The sequence below is a fragment of the Neoarius graeffei genome, chromosome 17 (genome assembly GCF_027579695.1).
Source record: "Neoarius graeffei isolate fNeoGra1 chromosome 17, fNeoGra1.pri, whole genome shotgun sequence".
Lineage (NCBI taxonomy): Eukaryota > Metazoa > Chordata > Actinopteri > Siluriformes > Ariidae > Neoarius > Neoarius graeffei.
In genome coordinates this window covers 15,309,729-15,326,051 of record NC_083585.1, presented here as the reverse complement: position 1 = coordinate 15,326,051, position 16,323 = coordinate 15,309,729, and the positions used below count along the sequence as shown (strand labels likewise).

The 16,323-nt window shown below is 39.2% G+C and overlaps 1 protein-coding gene across 2 annotated transcripts; it reads left to right on the top strand.

Moving 5' to 3' along the window:
- Positions 1-283: 283 nt before the first annotated feature.
- zgc:112083 (uncharacterized protein LOC550461 homolog) lies at positions 284-16,295 on the top strand. 2 transcript variants are annotated; one of them, XM_060943768.1, is made up of 10 exons: positions 284-423; positions 3,854-4,010; positions 5,364-5,590; positions 5,722-5,833; positions 5,926-6,078; positions 9,644-9,718; positions 10,174-10,294; positions 10,398-10,536; positions 10,629-10,756; positions 15,482-16,294. In XM_060943768.1, the coding sequence occupies exons 2-10, from the start codon at positions 3,860-3,862 to the stop codon at positions 15,882-15,884; spliced, it is 1,509 nt and encodes a 502-aa protein (XP_060799751.1). In that variant the 5' UTR covers positions 284-423; positions 3,854-3,859; the 3' UTR covers positions 15,885-16,294. The 2 variants fall into 2 exon arrangements, with proteins under 2 accessions (XP_060799751.1, XP_060799752.1); XM_060943769.1 differs by lacking the exon at positions 284-423 and adding an exon at positions 454-804 and having other exon boundaries at positions 15,482-16,295.
- Positions 16,296-16,323: the final 28 nt, after the last annotated feature.

The following is a 16,323-nucleotide window of genomic DNA, read 5'->3' as shown; positions in this document are numbered from 1 at the left end:
TACACCTCGCAAGATAGAGATACTGAGGCCCAGCTCCAGGTAAAACCTTACTGTTTGTAGTGTCTCCTCTTTACATCAGCGGAAGACGAAAGACTCTTATTTTGTTTTCTGACCCGGTGACGTAATCAAACTGCGACCGAAAAAAACAATCCGTTTCCCAAATCGCTCGCAAGTGTCTATATAAGTGGACTACATGCGGTAGACAATAATGCCATATATATACTCTACATAGTGCACTACTTATGTACATATGGAGCAATTGATATTCGGCCATTATCCCGCGCCCAATCTCAGTTTTAAGGGATGTGTGACTGTACATAAGATTTGAGTTGCCCTGTTCGTTTTGTGCAGTAGAACAATATTTTAGATATTTGTGCTCGTATTTTTTTTAATTTAATTTTTTTAAACAACAGCGCAGTAACGGTAAGTATTTAATCTGTCTCGTCAGCTCATATATCTGCTGTTAGACTTTTAGCAGTGAACTAAAAGCAGAACTAACATTTGCGGCCAGTAAACTGAAAAACACTGGCGTTTTTAATTTATCTGTCAAAGAATATATTATTATTATTGCTCAGTATGAGTATATTGTGAATAAGATGCCTTAGAAGAACACATTACATTAATGGCATTTAGCGTACAGAGCTCAGATACCAGGAGTAGCCTGGGGTTAGGTACCTTGCTCAAGCCAAGGGCACTTCAACTATTCCTGCTGGTCCAGGGAATCGAACCTGTGACCTTTTGGTCACTTTTTGGGAAGTGCAAATGTTTAGCGTCTTGGATATGGGAGCATCACAGCAGTAGAAGGTGAGTCAGAACTGCAGAAAGCCCCAAGCAGAACATCAGAATGAATCGGGTATGTCTGGAGGGGGAGCCACAGCAGTAGAAGGTGAGTCAGACGTAGGAGTTATTTATACACTATATTGCCAAAAGTATTTGCTCACCCATCCAAATTATCGGAATCAGGTGTTCCAATCACTTCCATGGCCACAGGTGTATAAAATCAAGCACCTAGGCATGCAGACTGTTTTTACAGTTTGGAGCCGGCCCCTTCCTCTTCCAACATGACTGTGCACCAGTGCACAAAGCAAGGTCCATAAAGACATGGATGGCAGAGTCTGGTGTGGATGAACTTGACTGGCCTGCACAGAGTCCTGACCTCAACCCGATAGAACACCTTTGGGATGAATTAGAGCGGAGACTGAGAGCCAGGCCTTCTCGTCCAACATCAGTGTGTGACCTCACAAGTGCGCTTCTGGAAGAATGGTCAAAAATTCCCATAAACACACTCCTAAACCTTGTGGACAGCCTTCCCAGAAGAGTTGAAGCTGTTCTAGCTGCAAAGGGTGGCCCGACGTCATATTGAACCCTATGGATTAGGAATGGGATGTCATTTAAGCTCATATGTGAGTCAAGGCAGGTGAGCGAATACTTTTGGCAATATAGTGTATTATTTTTATATATATATATGGGCGGCACGGTGGTGTAGTGGTTAGCACTGTCGCCTCACAGCAAGAAGGTCCGGGTTCGAGCCCTGTGGCCGGCGAGGGCCTATCTGTGTGGAGTTTGCATGTTGTCCGCGTGGGTTTCCTCCAGGTGCTCCGGTTTCCCCCACAGTCCAAAGACATGCAGGTTAGGTTAACTGGTGACACTAAATTGACTGTAGGTGTGAATGTGAGTGTGAATGGTTGTCTGTGTCTATGTGTCAGCCCTGTGATGACCTGGTGACTTGTCCAGGGTGTACCCCACCTTTTGCCCGTAGTCAGCTGGGATAGGCTCCAGCTTGCCTGCGACCCTGTAGAAGGATAAAGCGGCTAGAGATAATGAGATGAGATTTTATTTATATAAAATAAAAATTTTGGGTCAATACTGATTTGTTACATTATTATAGTAATGAAGGACACAGATAACCAATACCCAAATACATTTACAATTCAATACAAATCAATTTGATATTTGCAAATTAAAAACTTCAAGAATTCACCTCTTATGTGCAGCCAACATTGTTCATTTAATGTTTTAATATTGGAACATTATTAAAAACAAATTGCTTTTGGGTGGTGCAGTGGTTAGCACTGTTGCCTTGCAGTAAGAAGGTTATGGATTTGAACCTCATGGCCAACGAGGGCCTTTCTGTGTGGAGTTTGCATGTTCTCCCTGTGTTCTCTGTGTTCTCTGGTTTCCCCCACAGTTCAGACATGTAGATTACTGTAGGTAAAATACCCAGCCACTGGAGTTGTAAAAGCTAGTGCATACTTTGTGCTGGTCCCAAGCCTGGATAGATTAGGGTGGGTTGCATCAGGAAGGGCATCTGGTGTAAAACTACTGGCATCTACTGTATGCCAGATCAAATATGCAGAACAGACCTGCTGTGGCTCACCTGAAGGGAAGCAGCTGAAAGAAGTATTTTAAAAATAAAGTGCTTTGAATGAAAATGGTGTGAAAAATGTTGTCATCTCAGGTTGCATGTGTGAGAACAAGGGACTGACTCCATTGTGATTTTTCCACCTACTGTAAGTTCTTCAACCTTGACGTGTTCTTACCTTTCTTCTCACTGGAAGTGAATTCAGGTGCTGCTTCATTCCCATGTTTCTTACAAATACCAAAAAGCATGTTTGATTGGATTTACTCGACACATGGTCCACATTTCTAGCAATCTAATAGCACTGTAGGTGGGGCATAAAGACAGACGACAGAAGTGTTTGTTGGTTGTGCTTGATGCGTCATCCACCTTTCAAGCAGTCCAATTAAACATGCATGCATGCATAAAGTTATTTTGTCAGCAAGGAAACTAGTTCAATTGCTGATTCTGATAATCAGAAAAGTCCTGAATATTGAACTGTTATTGGTTGGACTGATGGTCAGTCGACTCATAGTCAGAGGTGCTGAAAGCTCCAAGCAGAAGTAGAGCATCAGGATGAATTGGGCATGTTTGGTGGGCAAAGAGAACCACAGCAGTAGAAGTGTGTCAGGATCAGGTGCCGGTATCACCTGGTGACCTTCGTTGATTTCTGTACTTGGTTAGAATGTGGTGTCGCCATCGGTAGCGTTCCCACCTCACAACTCCAGGATCCTGGAGTGTGGAGTTTCTGTGCACGTTCTCCCTCTGTCTGTGGGTTCCCTCCAGGTTCTCTGGTTGCCTTCTGAAACATCCCAGTAGATAGATTGGGTGCAGTAAATTTCCCCAAGTGTGAATGTGTGTGTGTGTGTGTGTGTATGGTACCATGCAGTAGGTTGGCATCCCATTCATTTCTGTTTTACTTTAATATTTGCCTTATTTGTACAGATGGACAAAATCAATAACCAAAAGTTGACACCTGATCATCACACCCATATGTGGGCCTTGCCTAAACTGTTGCCACAAAGTAGAAAAGAACACAATTGTATAGAATGCCTTTGTATGTAGGACGATTACAGTTTCCCTTCACTGAAACTAAGGTGCCCAGTCATTCCAGTATGACAGCGTCCCTGTGCACAAAGCAGACTCCATGAACACATGGTTTGCAAGGCTGGAGTGGAAGAACTCGAGTGTCCTGCACAGAGCCCTGACCTTAACCCCACTGAACACCTTTGTGATGAATTGGATCTGTAACTGCACCCCAGGCCTCCTCACCTTACACCAGTGATCTCACTAATGTTCTTGTGGCTGAATCAGAATGAATCCTCAAATCTAGTAGAAAATATTCCCTGAAGATGGAGGTTATTATAACAGCAAAGAGGAAGTAAATCTGGAAGGGGAAAAAGTAGACATGGTGATGGTCAGGTGTCCATAGACTTTTGGTTATATATAATGTACCATGCCTAGAAAAGTCTTAGAGTTGTTGCTTCATTACTAAGTTATCTCCTGCCTTTTTAGGTGATCATGGCAAAAAACAGAACTCTCTCCAACATGGTGATTACATGCGAGTGGGCCTCGTGTACTTTTAAAGGTCAGACTATGGAGGAACTGAGTGATCACATGTCTTTACATTTGAAGGAGCATCTTGGGGATGGGGACACCATGGAGGAGCTTGGTAAGTCCTTTAAAGTTAAGAAATGCCACATAAACTGCTTCTTGATAGGTAAACCTACCATATAGAGGCACTGTGTTGGCATACAATTACTGATTGTAGCCCATCTGTTTCTATGTGCAACTTATCAGCCATCCAACAGTGAAAAAAGAAGCAACGCACTAAAGTTATTACCTCCAGTATTTTTTTTTTTTTTTGTACAGCAATGGCTAAGCATGTAATGAATTCACGAAGTTCATGATTTGATTTGATTCATGATATTTGGTTCATGATTAGATTTCCCCATGATATTTTTGAAAAAATATTAAATTAAGAATTTTATTACCAAAAAACGCAACATTTATTTTCCTATTCTTAATCAACTTAAATATTCCTTTTGTTAAATGTAAAAATTTATTTTCTTAACCAATAATATTTGCAACCCATAAAAACCAACCCATATTTGCAAAGGTTGGAGTAAAATACTAACACATTATTCCTTTTAACAAAAATATTCCTTTTATTAAAAATGAAAAAAGTTAACAAATGGGCCTTTTTATTAATTAACTTTTATGAACACGTATTACTTCCATTTTCCTTTGCTTTTCTTTAACTTTCAGCAGTCTGTCAAAAGAGAGCTCTGATTTCTAGTTCAATCTATTTGTACAGTTAATCACATAACTCCCATTTTGGATCTCTTGTTTTTTCTCATTGCATTAGAGCTGTGTTACTTCTGCCTACAGTGAAATCACGTATTCCTGCTATTTAAATAATATTGGCTGGCTGATTGGTCTGATTGGTCACTTACGGCATTCTACAGACTGTATGGACCATGTTATTTTAAAATCAATTTTTAAATCAATATTTTGTGTGAAATTATTGATTTTTTTTTAAGTAGTTGTGTAATAAGTGGGGTAAAGTCCAGTGAGCTGGTCATTTATTGCAAAATAAAACCCTTCAGGGAGATTCAACATCACCATCACCCTGTTGGAGTTTATTTTGCAATAATGACCGGCTCACTGTGCATGATCCCTTACTTAATATGTCTGCACTAGCTATCTGAGTCTTATTATTGCACGTGTATGACGTGTTCTCAGCAGTGCAACACTACCAATTCCAAACTACTGGAATAGCAAGCTACTTGCAAAAAGTTTAGTTTTTCATTTGCGATCCTAAACAAAAAGCAAAGCAATATTACAAACCCTCTGGTCCCACTGTGTCCTGCATTTCCATTTCTGCTAAGAAGTTAAAACTCTTGGCCAGAGAAATCTCAGGACACATTTCCTCCTTTTTGCTTTCAGTGTGACGGTGCTGCATGATGATTTCTTTCTTTCTTTATTTATTTATTTATTTAATTTTCCCTTCTCTCGCTTTCAGATGATTATCAGTGTCTCTGGCAGGGTTGTGAGTTCCTGGCTATGGGAAGTCCTAATGAGCTCATTGCCCATGCACACTTCCATAACTTCCACAGCAAACTGAAGTTCATTGGGACTCAGTTGCTCCAGTCCCATCCTGAGCTGCCCAGCTGTACTCAGGATTTGCATAGTAACAACCTGGTCACAGACATCTCTGAAGGATTTGTGTGTCAATGGGAACACTGTGATGTTAGTATGAGCTAACTTCTTCAACACCTGTACACTTACGTATTTATCCTTTTCATTAAGAGTTCTGAAACGGGATAAACAGTAAAGGTGGGCGCCTACTCAAGCAAATGGGTTGTTTTCTCCTTCGGCAGAGTTCGTTTAACAATCCAGAGTGGTTTTACCGCCATGTGGACATGCATGCACACTGCACCGAGTTACAGCCACTCCCTGATCAACAGCAGGCTCTCTTCTGCAGCTGGAAAGGTAATGTGCATGTTGCTGAGCGGTAACCATGGCTAATGTTATTTTATTATATTTGCCTTGTTAGACGTTAACTGAAGTTTGGTACACTCCAGGCTGTGATGCCTTCTTTAAGATCAAGTATCGGTTGCGTGAGCACCTGCGCAGTCACACACAGGAGCGTCTGGTGGCCTGTCCAACCTGTGGCTGCATGTTCTCCAGCAACACAAAGTTCTTCGATCACATTCAGAGACAGGCTGAGCCAGAAGGTCAGTAATTACAAGTGTACAGGAGATTTCATGAATGCGTGCCATGTAATGCTTCCAAATTAACTTCTTTTTTTTTTTTTTCACCATTGCTTTTAAGAAAACATGCATTTAACCAATCCAGTAAGGTCTTATCCCATCTCAGGCAACAATATATAATTTTATAAAGTTTCTTTGCTGCCAATTGCTGCACTTTGCTCTTAAACAAATAACAGGGTTGAAAGTGACAGTCTGAGTAACAGGCCTATCCTTTCAAAGTCAGCTCATCAATTTCAAAATATAAGTTAAAATAAAGAAAAAAAGAGGGATTACTTTTCTCCTTTACATGATCTTCAGGAAATTCAATGTTGTACATGTGACTTGTGGAATACTCCCAAAGATTTTATCCAGCTGAAAATGTTGTGTACAGAAAGTGTACATTTTAACTAATCTGTATTATTCTATTCACATTCACTGGATATGAGCAATCTGATTGGCTACTCTACTACTAGGATATCTGCTTATATACTGTGAGTAGAGAAAAACAAAATGGCGGAGTGTGTTGCTGAACCGACTGAGGACAAAATAAAAACTCTACTCGAAAATAAAAATACAAAAAAAAAGCAACAAAATATGGAATAAAAGTATTTGTTGACCCCCCCCCCCCCCCCCCCCCCCCCCCGTTATCCCGTTTTTCACAAATTGCTACTGTCATTTTGCCGGTTTGTTTACATTCTTCATCTTTAAGCATTAAAATTTGTTTCCTTTTTTTTAAAATAAGACTGGTTCAAAAGCTTGAGAAGTTTGAAAATTGTATAACTGAAATATCCAAGGAAGAATTGAATGTCTAAAGGTATTCTATACCTCGGCAAGATGGCACTTGTTACAAAAAACAACACAAAAGTCAGTTCGTGCAGAAATAGATTTTTAAGAAGTCTGACTAAGCAAAAATTATTTTGTCAGACGTTTTGCGTAAAGTTTTTATTTATTGAATTAGATAAAAATAACACATGCTCTTTTTCTCAAAATCCAGTGAATGTGGATAGAATAAAAGTTATTTCACTCAATCTCATCATACATGGCTTATAGACAACTCAGTGCTACGCGCCTCATTAGCTATCAGCTCATGTACGACTCGATTTCGGGGAATAACTGTTAAATGGGTTCTTCATGGAAAATGATGTTTCAACTGAACATGAAATGTTAAAATGAATGTAAAAGTAGGGTCATTCCATGCCAAATCAACAAGAGGTTATGCTCGACCATCTCAGATTTCAATGAAATTTGGAGGGCTCAGAGATGCTATTAAAAGAAGTTAATCCCCAAAACTTGAGCTTCCTATCACCAATAGTTTCAGAGATACAGGCATTTGAATTTTTCGATTTTTTTGTTTTTTGCTCAAAACATACATATTTCAAAGTGCAATATAATCTTTATTATGCAAGATAGAAACCTAAAATTTTGCACAGAGACTCAATTTCAATGGTCATTGTATATTAGATGGTGATTTTAACAAGGAAATTAAAAAGACAAATTTGCATTTTTTGCATTTTTAACTCATTCTGGAAGCTTGCCTGTGGCAGTAATGCTTAAACTAAGAATGCTATTCAAATCTACACAGAAATATCTACCAATTTCAGTTTTACCAAGTCTCCACTATTCCTAGTTTGTCTGTAATAGGGTTTTGAAATTCGCCGATTTCTAAAACATGCCATTTTCAGTAGCAAGAAATCCAATGTGGGATAGCAGTTAGGAACTTGTAAATTTTTTTTTCAGTAATCCCCAAGACCCATATTTTATATTTCCAAATTTTTGTTCTGTGTCTCTCAAGTATTTTTTTAAACTACAGGGGTTTAAAAAAATCCATTTTCACCAAATTCGAATTTTTGATATATTTTCATATAACTGATATTTGAGGGTTAATAAATGCTTCAATAAAGCTCAAGTAGGTTAGGAGACATGTTTCTTCCTCAATTTTAAATAAAAATTTCAATTAATGCTCAGTATTTAATTATTTGTAAATTGATTTTTAACCTAAGACTGTGTAACATTAGCAATCAATGACCAGCTATTGTGTACCAGTCAACAGCCAGCCTTATCAATATCAACACAGCACAATAGGTGACCTTTGATATCAGAACAGGTGGCTCATATCTTATAGTTTTAGAGTCTGTAAACTGCATACTTGTTCAGATAACATTTATATTGCTTGGATTATATTAAATGCATTGTAATACAGAGCACTGAAAAAATTTACCAATGTTATTAACTGAATGTGTTTCTTTGCAAGGATTGGATATTTTGAATAGTTGACTAGGGAATTTAATTGTAGTTGCTTTCAATTTGAGATCAGTATAAACGAGTTTGTTCTTAGACATCTAGAAATGGCTGAACTTCCTCCCTGTTCTATAGGAATTAGATTAAAGAAAGATTCTGACTGCCATAAACTAACATACAACAGAAATTAAGTTAAGTGATTTATATGAAAAATGACTGACTTCTTTAGTTTATATATATTTACTGAAAAATATGAAATGTTCATATATTATTTAGCTTATTTCAAAATAATATTTTTAAAACCATATTTCTGTGACATGAAAAGTAAAATGTTTCCTTATCTATACAAATCATTTAGTTGTATTTATCAGTCCTTAATCATCAATAAAATGGAAATAATATCAAATTCGAATTTGGAATAAATGGATTTTTTAAACGCCTGTAGCTCAGAAATACTTGAGAGACACAGAACAAAAACTTGGAAATATAAAATATGGGTCTAGGAGATTACTGAAAAAAATTTACAAGTTCCTAACTGCTATCCCACATTGGAATCCATGCTACTGAAAATGGCATGTTTTAGAAATCGGTGAATTTCAAAACCCTATTACAGACAAACTAGGAATAGTGGAGACTTGGTAAAACTGAAACTAGTAGATATTTCTGTGTAGATTTGAATAACATTCTTAGTTTAAGCATTACTGCCACAGGCAAGCTTCCAGAATGAATTAAAAATGCAAATTTGTCTTTTTAATTTCCTTGTTAAAATCACCATCTAATATACAATGACCATTTGAAATTCTAAGTTGAAGCTTGTAGTACAAGACATTGAGTCTCTGTGCAAAATTTTAGGTTTCTATCTTGCATAATAAAGATTATATTACACTTTGAAATATGTATGTTTTGAGCAAAATGCAAAAAAAATCGAAAAATTCAAATGCCTGTATCTCTGAAACCGTTGGAGATAGGAAGCTCAAATTTTGGGGATTAACTTCTTTTAATAGTATCTCTGAGCCCTCCAAATTTCATTGAAATCTGAGATGGTCGAGCATAAACTTGTCAGATATTTGTTGATTTGGCATGGAATGACCCAGTACTAAGATTTTCTAACTATAATGATTATAACTCCATATTACAGTGTAGTATGGTGGGCTGGGACAGGTTCTCAGTGCTATAGATGAGTTTTATTAAAGTTTGAAGTTATTTATCTGAATCATGAACACAAGTTGTTGTGAAATCCACTAATTTTTTTTCCATTTTGTATGTTTTCATATTAATGGTCTGGTTGTACAATAACTTTGATCTGTTTCAGATTCTCTTACATGTGCCCATTGTGACAAAGGCTTTGCTAATGAGAGACTGCTGAGAGACCACGTTCGGCAGCATGGTGTGTTCCCAGGGCGTGTTAATCCTCAGTTTAGAACGTTTTGTATTATTTCTTAGTGATTCAAGTAATAGGATATGGGGGGGTTATGGTGTTTTGGGGATGTCTTTGGTAGAAATATGGTATCATCAAACTTGAGATGAAACAATGGTGCTTCCAGCCACCTGATTGAACATGGCAAGTCAGCATGCAATAAGTTATCAAATGTATACAAAACTAGGTACGTAATGATCTCCTGATGTTATTCTCTCCTTGTTATTGCAGAAATGTTGTGTAATCATATGTAAATGTTGACTGTATGACTAATAATAGGTGAAAATACTAAATTTTACAGAGCAGGACCAGAAATGAGAACCACTGTATTAAACCATTTCAGTGAAATTAAAAATAAAAAGTATTTATATGGGCATTCCTTGTATGAACCTTTGTCCTTTATCTTTTTTTTTTTTCCCGTCCAGTGAATCACATAAAGTGCCCACTGTGTGACATGACCTGTACATCTCTCTCCACCCTGAAGATACACATCAAATTCCGCCACTGTGACGAGCGCCCGTTCGCCTGCGACTTCTGTGAGAGCAGGTAGCAAATTATGTTCAACTTATTTTCACCTCCTTTCTTTCTTATTCTGTAAAATTATAAAAAGAACGGGACTGGAGTGAAAAAATTTACTTTTGTTCTTCAGCTTCAAGAATCAGCATGATTTACGGAAGCATATGGAGACCCACAATGAAGGAGCAGCTTACCACTGCACAGTAGAGGGCTGTGGTTACTCTTCTCGCATGGCTCACACCATGAAGCAGCATTATAAGAGAGTACACGAGGTCAGCCAACAGGGGGCGCCATAAGCTCGCATGTCAGTTTTCTTCCATTTCTCATACCAGTCTTTATAAGTGGCATGTTATTTCTGTTCCAGGAAGGGAACACGGTGTCCAGGTATAAATGTCATCTGTGTGACAAGAACTTTTCATGGTGTTACACCCTGACCCTTCACCTGAGAAAGAAGCATCAGCTCAAATGGCCATCGGGACACTCCCGCTTCAGGTATGCTGCACGTGATTGTGATTTGCCTCAGCTTATTGTGTGGTATTCAACGAATTTGTGATGGTTCAGTTACATTTTTTTTGCTTATAAAGGTGCACATAAGTAACTAACCTGACTGAATGGTGACAACCTTTACCTTTTAATGCTTAACCATTAATGATTGCCTTATTTACAGCCACAAATGAACTTGAAGTGGCTGTTTTTTTTGTAGTGGCACATCACACAAGCCCCACACACTCTGGACAGATGAGACACATCCGCTTTGAAAGTGATGCAGTGAGCATGAACGCATACTTCTATTCACATTTAAATATGCAGTTTTCGTTGTTTAATTTTAACAAGTCATGTCCACGATTTCTAAAATTAAAACTCTGCCCTTTCTGAATTAATGTCTCTATTTCAATGGCTGTATATGAGTAGACATCATGGCACTATTGACTCCATTTATATGGTTTTGAAGCCTAAATTTGGTTGCATTGAAATCTGCCATCTTGGCTGAGTTTGCAGAGTAGGTCAAAGTGTAAGCAGTCCCGACCAGATGGTAGGTCCACGTCTCCGATTGACTGACTGTGGGTTTTTTTTTTTTTAAAAGCTCTTTACCTGAAAATGCCCATTTCTACTGTCGGGGCAATAATAAAAAAGTGGACATCAACTGGAACTGTTAAAACTTGCCTGGAAGAGCACCCAAGTTTATTTTGCCCTGACGTACAGTGAGGAGGAGGGTAAGAGAGGCAAAAAAAATCCCCAAGGATTGTTGATGGTGAATTACAAGAAAAAGTCAAGTCTTAGGGTTTCTAAGTCTCCAAAACCACCATCAAATGCCACCTCCATACCAACAGATTATTTGGAAGATGCCAGGAAAAAAATCCTTTTCTGTCCGTGAACTACAAACGTGAGCATCTGAAGTTTGCAAAACACTACTACAACTTTGACTGAAACTGTGTTTTATGGTCTGATGAAACAAAAATGGAGCTTTTTGGCAATAAACACTCAAGGTGGGTTTGGTGTAAAAAGGATGGATATAATGAAAAGAACCTGATCTCATCTCATTATCTCTAGCCGCTTTATCCTGTTCTACAGGGTCGCAGGCAAGCTGGAGCCTATCCCAGCTGACTACGGGCGAAAGGCAGGGTACACCCTGGACAAGTCGCCAGGTCATCACAGGGCTGACACATAGGCTACGTTTACATTACGTCGAATCAGCGGATCATCAGATTAACGTTCTTAAAACGATTCGCGTTGACACTAAAACCGTTAGCCGTGCACACAGCAACACCAATACGCGGATACGCTCGGCTCCGCAGGCATCCTGCGCTCCAAATCACTCCGCCCTGAACAGCGAGTGCCCTCTGGAGGGTGTGCACTCCGGCCCTGCGCAGCTCACAGAGCGCGCGAGTGAAGTGAACAAGCCACGATTCGGGACTGAGCCGCTGTGTGTGAGATCCCAGCGCAGATCACTTATTACTTGCAAGTGGAAGGATGGCAAGCCTAAAGACAATCATAACTACACAATGGGCAGTATTTGCATCAGTATTTGCAGTATTTTCATACTTTTATACTCTTTAATGAAAGGTGATACAAGGCGGAAGTCTGCGCCGTTTTTCAGCAGTCGCGTCACATGACCAACGCCAGCGAATCAGGAAGGTGGATGTCACAGTGACGTTGTCCAATGAGACGCCAGCTAGAGCTCAGCACAGCGTATTCGCGTATTCTCAATGTTTACACAGCACCGGAGCTGATACGATCTAGATTGAATACGTGGACGCTGGCGGATTCCCGTTTCCCCGCTTTTTCAGGGGGGTTAATGTAAACGGACAGTGCGTCCGCGAAGAAAACGAGACAGATACGGTCTAGTGTAAACGTAGCCATAGACACAGACAACCATTCACACTCACATTCACACCTACGGTCAATTTAGAGTCACCAGTTAACCTAACCTGCATGTCTTTGGACTGTGGGAGAAACCGGAGCACCTGGTGGAAACCCACGTGGACACGGGGAGAACATGCAAACTCCACACAGAAAGGCCCTCGCCGGCCATGGGGCTCGAACCCAGACCTTCTTGCTGTGAGGCAACAGCGCTAACCACTACACCACCATGCTGCCCAAGAACCTGATCCCAACTGTAAAATATGATGAAAGTTCTGTGATGTGGGGCTGTTTTTCCTCCAAAGGCCCTGGAAACCTTGTGAGGGTAAATGACATCATGGACTCCATGAAATACCAGGGCATTTTAAATCAGAATCTGGCTCCTCTGCCAGGAAACTAAAACTGGGTCATCACTTGATGACAATGATCTGAAGCATGTGTCCAAATCAACACAAAAATGGTTCTCTGACCACAGACTCAAGCTTCTGCCATGGCCATCTCAGTCCCCTGACCTTAACCCCATTGAAACCTGTGGGGTGAGCTGAAGAGGAGGCCGAGGACCCTGGATGATCTGGAGAGATTGTGTAAAGAGGAATGGTCTCAGATGCCCTGCTCTGTATCTCCAGCCGTATAAGAGAAGACTTGGTGCTGTTTTATTGCTGAAGGAAAGTTGCCCAAAGTATTAAATGCAGGTGTGCCGATAGTCATCAGTTTATTTGTAGTGCTTTTAACAATAGACATTGTCGCAAAGCAGCTTTACAGAAAAATTAAGACTTTGAACTAATTGATAAGGGATACAATTTATTTATTAGGTCTGAAATAATAGTGGCACATGGTTTTTGTTGAAAATAATTATTTCTTGATGGGATTTGTTTTTCCCTGAGTATGTTTTTCAGTGAAAGGTTAGATTTTTCTCATTTTTTTTAAGTGTAAGATGAAGCTACTTTACCAAAAGATATATATATATATATATATATATATATATATATATATATATATATATATATATATATATATATATATATAAAAATATGCTTGGTGCCTATAATCATGGAGAGGGTGTGTGATATAGATCTCACACGCAGAGGGAGAGAGAGAACACTTGTGTGCACAAATACACTTGCACACCTGCTCATTGATGCAGTTACCCAGTCAATCATTGTGTGTGTAATATATGCCACTGTAACAAGATAATCAGATGTCTTGATACATGTTGCCATTTGGATTTAAATAAGCAAATATTTAAGTACTTAAGTATTAATACTTATCCAATTAAGTACTGGATAATTGCTGCAGTGACTTAATATACATTTCAGCTGGCAACAGTTCTTTTAAGCCTAACTGATGCAGTGAGTAGCTTCTCATTTCTTAAACAACCACGTCAGAAGGTGTATCCCCTGGCTGTGGAAAAGATGTTACTGTGTTTCAGAAATATCACATTATTAGCCTGCATCAAGTAAAGAAAACACCTGAAGAAATTGCTGAAATGACTGGAATTGGGTTAAGAACTGTCCAACACACATTTTTAAAAAAAAAACCCTGAAAGTTAGTGGTGAACCGTGAACTTCACAGAAGAAGCATGGTTTGAAAAAAAAAAAAATCCTAACTGACTATGATTGGAGGTCACTTGGATGCTTAAAGTCGAATTGTAAAAAATTGACAGTAGAACTCACAGATATGTTTAATAGAGAGAGTTTCCACATGCACAATGTGACAAGACCTCACAGGATTGGGATTAAACAGCTGTATGGCCATAAGAAATCCACTTGTTTGTGAGGCTAATCAGAAGAAAAGGCTTCAATTTGCTAGGGAACATAAAGATCAGACTCCAGAGCAACGGAAAAAGGTAATGTGGTCTGAATCCAGATTTACTCTCTTCCTGAGTGATGGGTGTGTCAGGGTCAATGGGAAGCACATGAAGTGATGCATCCATAATGCATAGTGGCCACCGTACAAGCGTTTTGGAGGCAGTGTTATGATCTGGGGTTGCTTCAGTTGATCGGGTTGAGGCTCAACAACAATGTGGTAATAAAGTGATGTCAGCTGATGACCTGAATGTACCGAATCATCAGTGGAATGATGGATCAGGAATATTCCAGGACAGTAATTCCAGGACTCATCAGGCTCAAATTGTGAAAGAGTGGTTCAGGTAGTATGAGGATTCACACACACTTGCCACCACAGAGTCCCAACCCCATTGAAAGTCTTTGGGATGTGCTGGAGAAGACTTGGTGGGAGAATCAAACCACTCTATAATCAGTAAAAGATCTCTGTGAAAAATGGATGAAAATAAATGTGCTGTTGCACAAGGTTGTAGAAACAATGCTATGGTGAATGTGCACCATAATTAAAGCTAAACGTGGTTAACAAAATTAGTGCACGTGATTTTTTTTTTTTTTTTTCTTCTTTTCCCCCTCTCGCTTTCTGGTCAGGCAGTGTCACAGCACTGTAGCTACTCTGTTTGGTCTGATGAGTTGTCTTCAGCTAAATAATTGACAGACATGTTAGATGATAAGCAGATTAGACAAGATGCAACAGAGAAACCAAGCTGACCTCATATTTAAAAAAACAAAACACAAAACCTAGGGTTCCTGTATTGTGGCCATTTTTTTTCAAGTGTTCATCAGCTCTGATACAGTATGGTGTTAGGAGGTGTGGTGGAGTTTTATTTATTGGGTTTCACCACTGAAATACTTTGCAGGGTCTGCATCTGGACCATGGTCCACTAGCTGACTTTTAGTACATCACTTTAGAATAAAAATAAAACACTTCACATTGTGTACTGTTTATGTAGTAATAAGTCTGATTTTGTAATTTTGTACTCCAGCTGACTAATAATTTCTCTCTGATGATCAGGTATAAAGAAGATGAGGACGGCTACCTGCGCCTGAACATGGTTCGCTTCGAGACTGTTGAGGTAACAGAAGAGTTGATAAAGAACATGGCAGAGAAACGCACTCCTCGCAAGCTTTCAGGCTCTAGTGCTCAGACTAAGAGACCAGCGCTACAAACCGAGAGCATGAATGATGTTCCTACAGCGTCTCCTTACCCCTCTGCTTCATCCTCCTCCTCCTCCTCCTCTTCAATGACCATGCTTGTGAATGAAGATGATGGTGCAGTAAAGGACAGAGCACCAGCGTATTGTATACTGAACACGGCGACTGGGGATCAAGGGAACACTGCAGACTCTGGGACAGAGTCGGGGGCAGTGAGAGCACTGACTGCTGTAGCTCGAGGGCTGGGTATGGATGTAGTGTGAGGAGAAATTCCACACAACACTCCAAACCACCATTACTGTTGTACTGTATCTGATTTGCATCACACATGAAGTCATAGACAAGCAAAGCAAAAATTCTGGATTGTTAGCAAGTTAGCAATTTTAGGGTAAAATATTCCCTTTTTAAATGCTCTTTTGATAAATTTGATTTTATAATTGTTTCAGCTTGGAAATAACCTCTGGTTCTAATGCTGATTGTAGAATTTAGTGTTTACAGTCCATCCATCTACATCAATTCATTTTGCAGTTGTTTTAGCTGATGGCTGATTTGTTTTTACAGTGTTTGTTATACTTGTAAAAAAAGAAGTTAGAAATTTAAGTCAGTTTACAGTTGCTGACTTTCTTTTTGTAGATGCTACAACAATTGTTATCAATATTAATCCAACCAAAAAACAAATAAAATAAATGAGCCTTTTTTTTT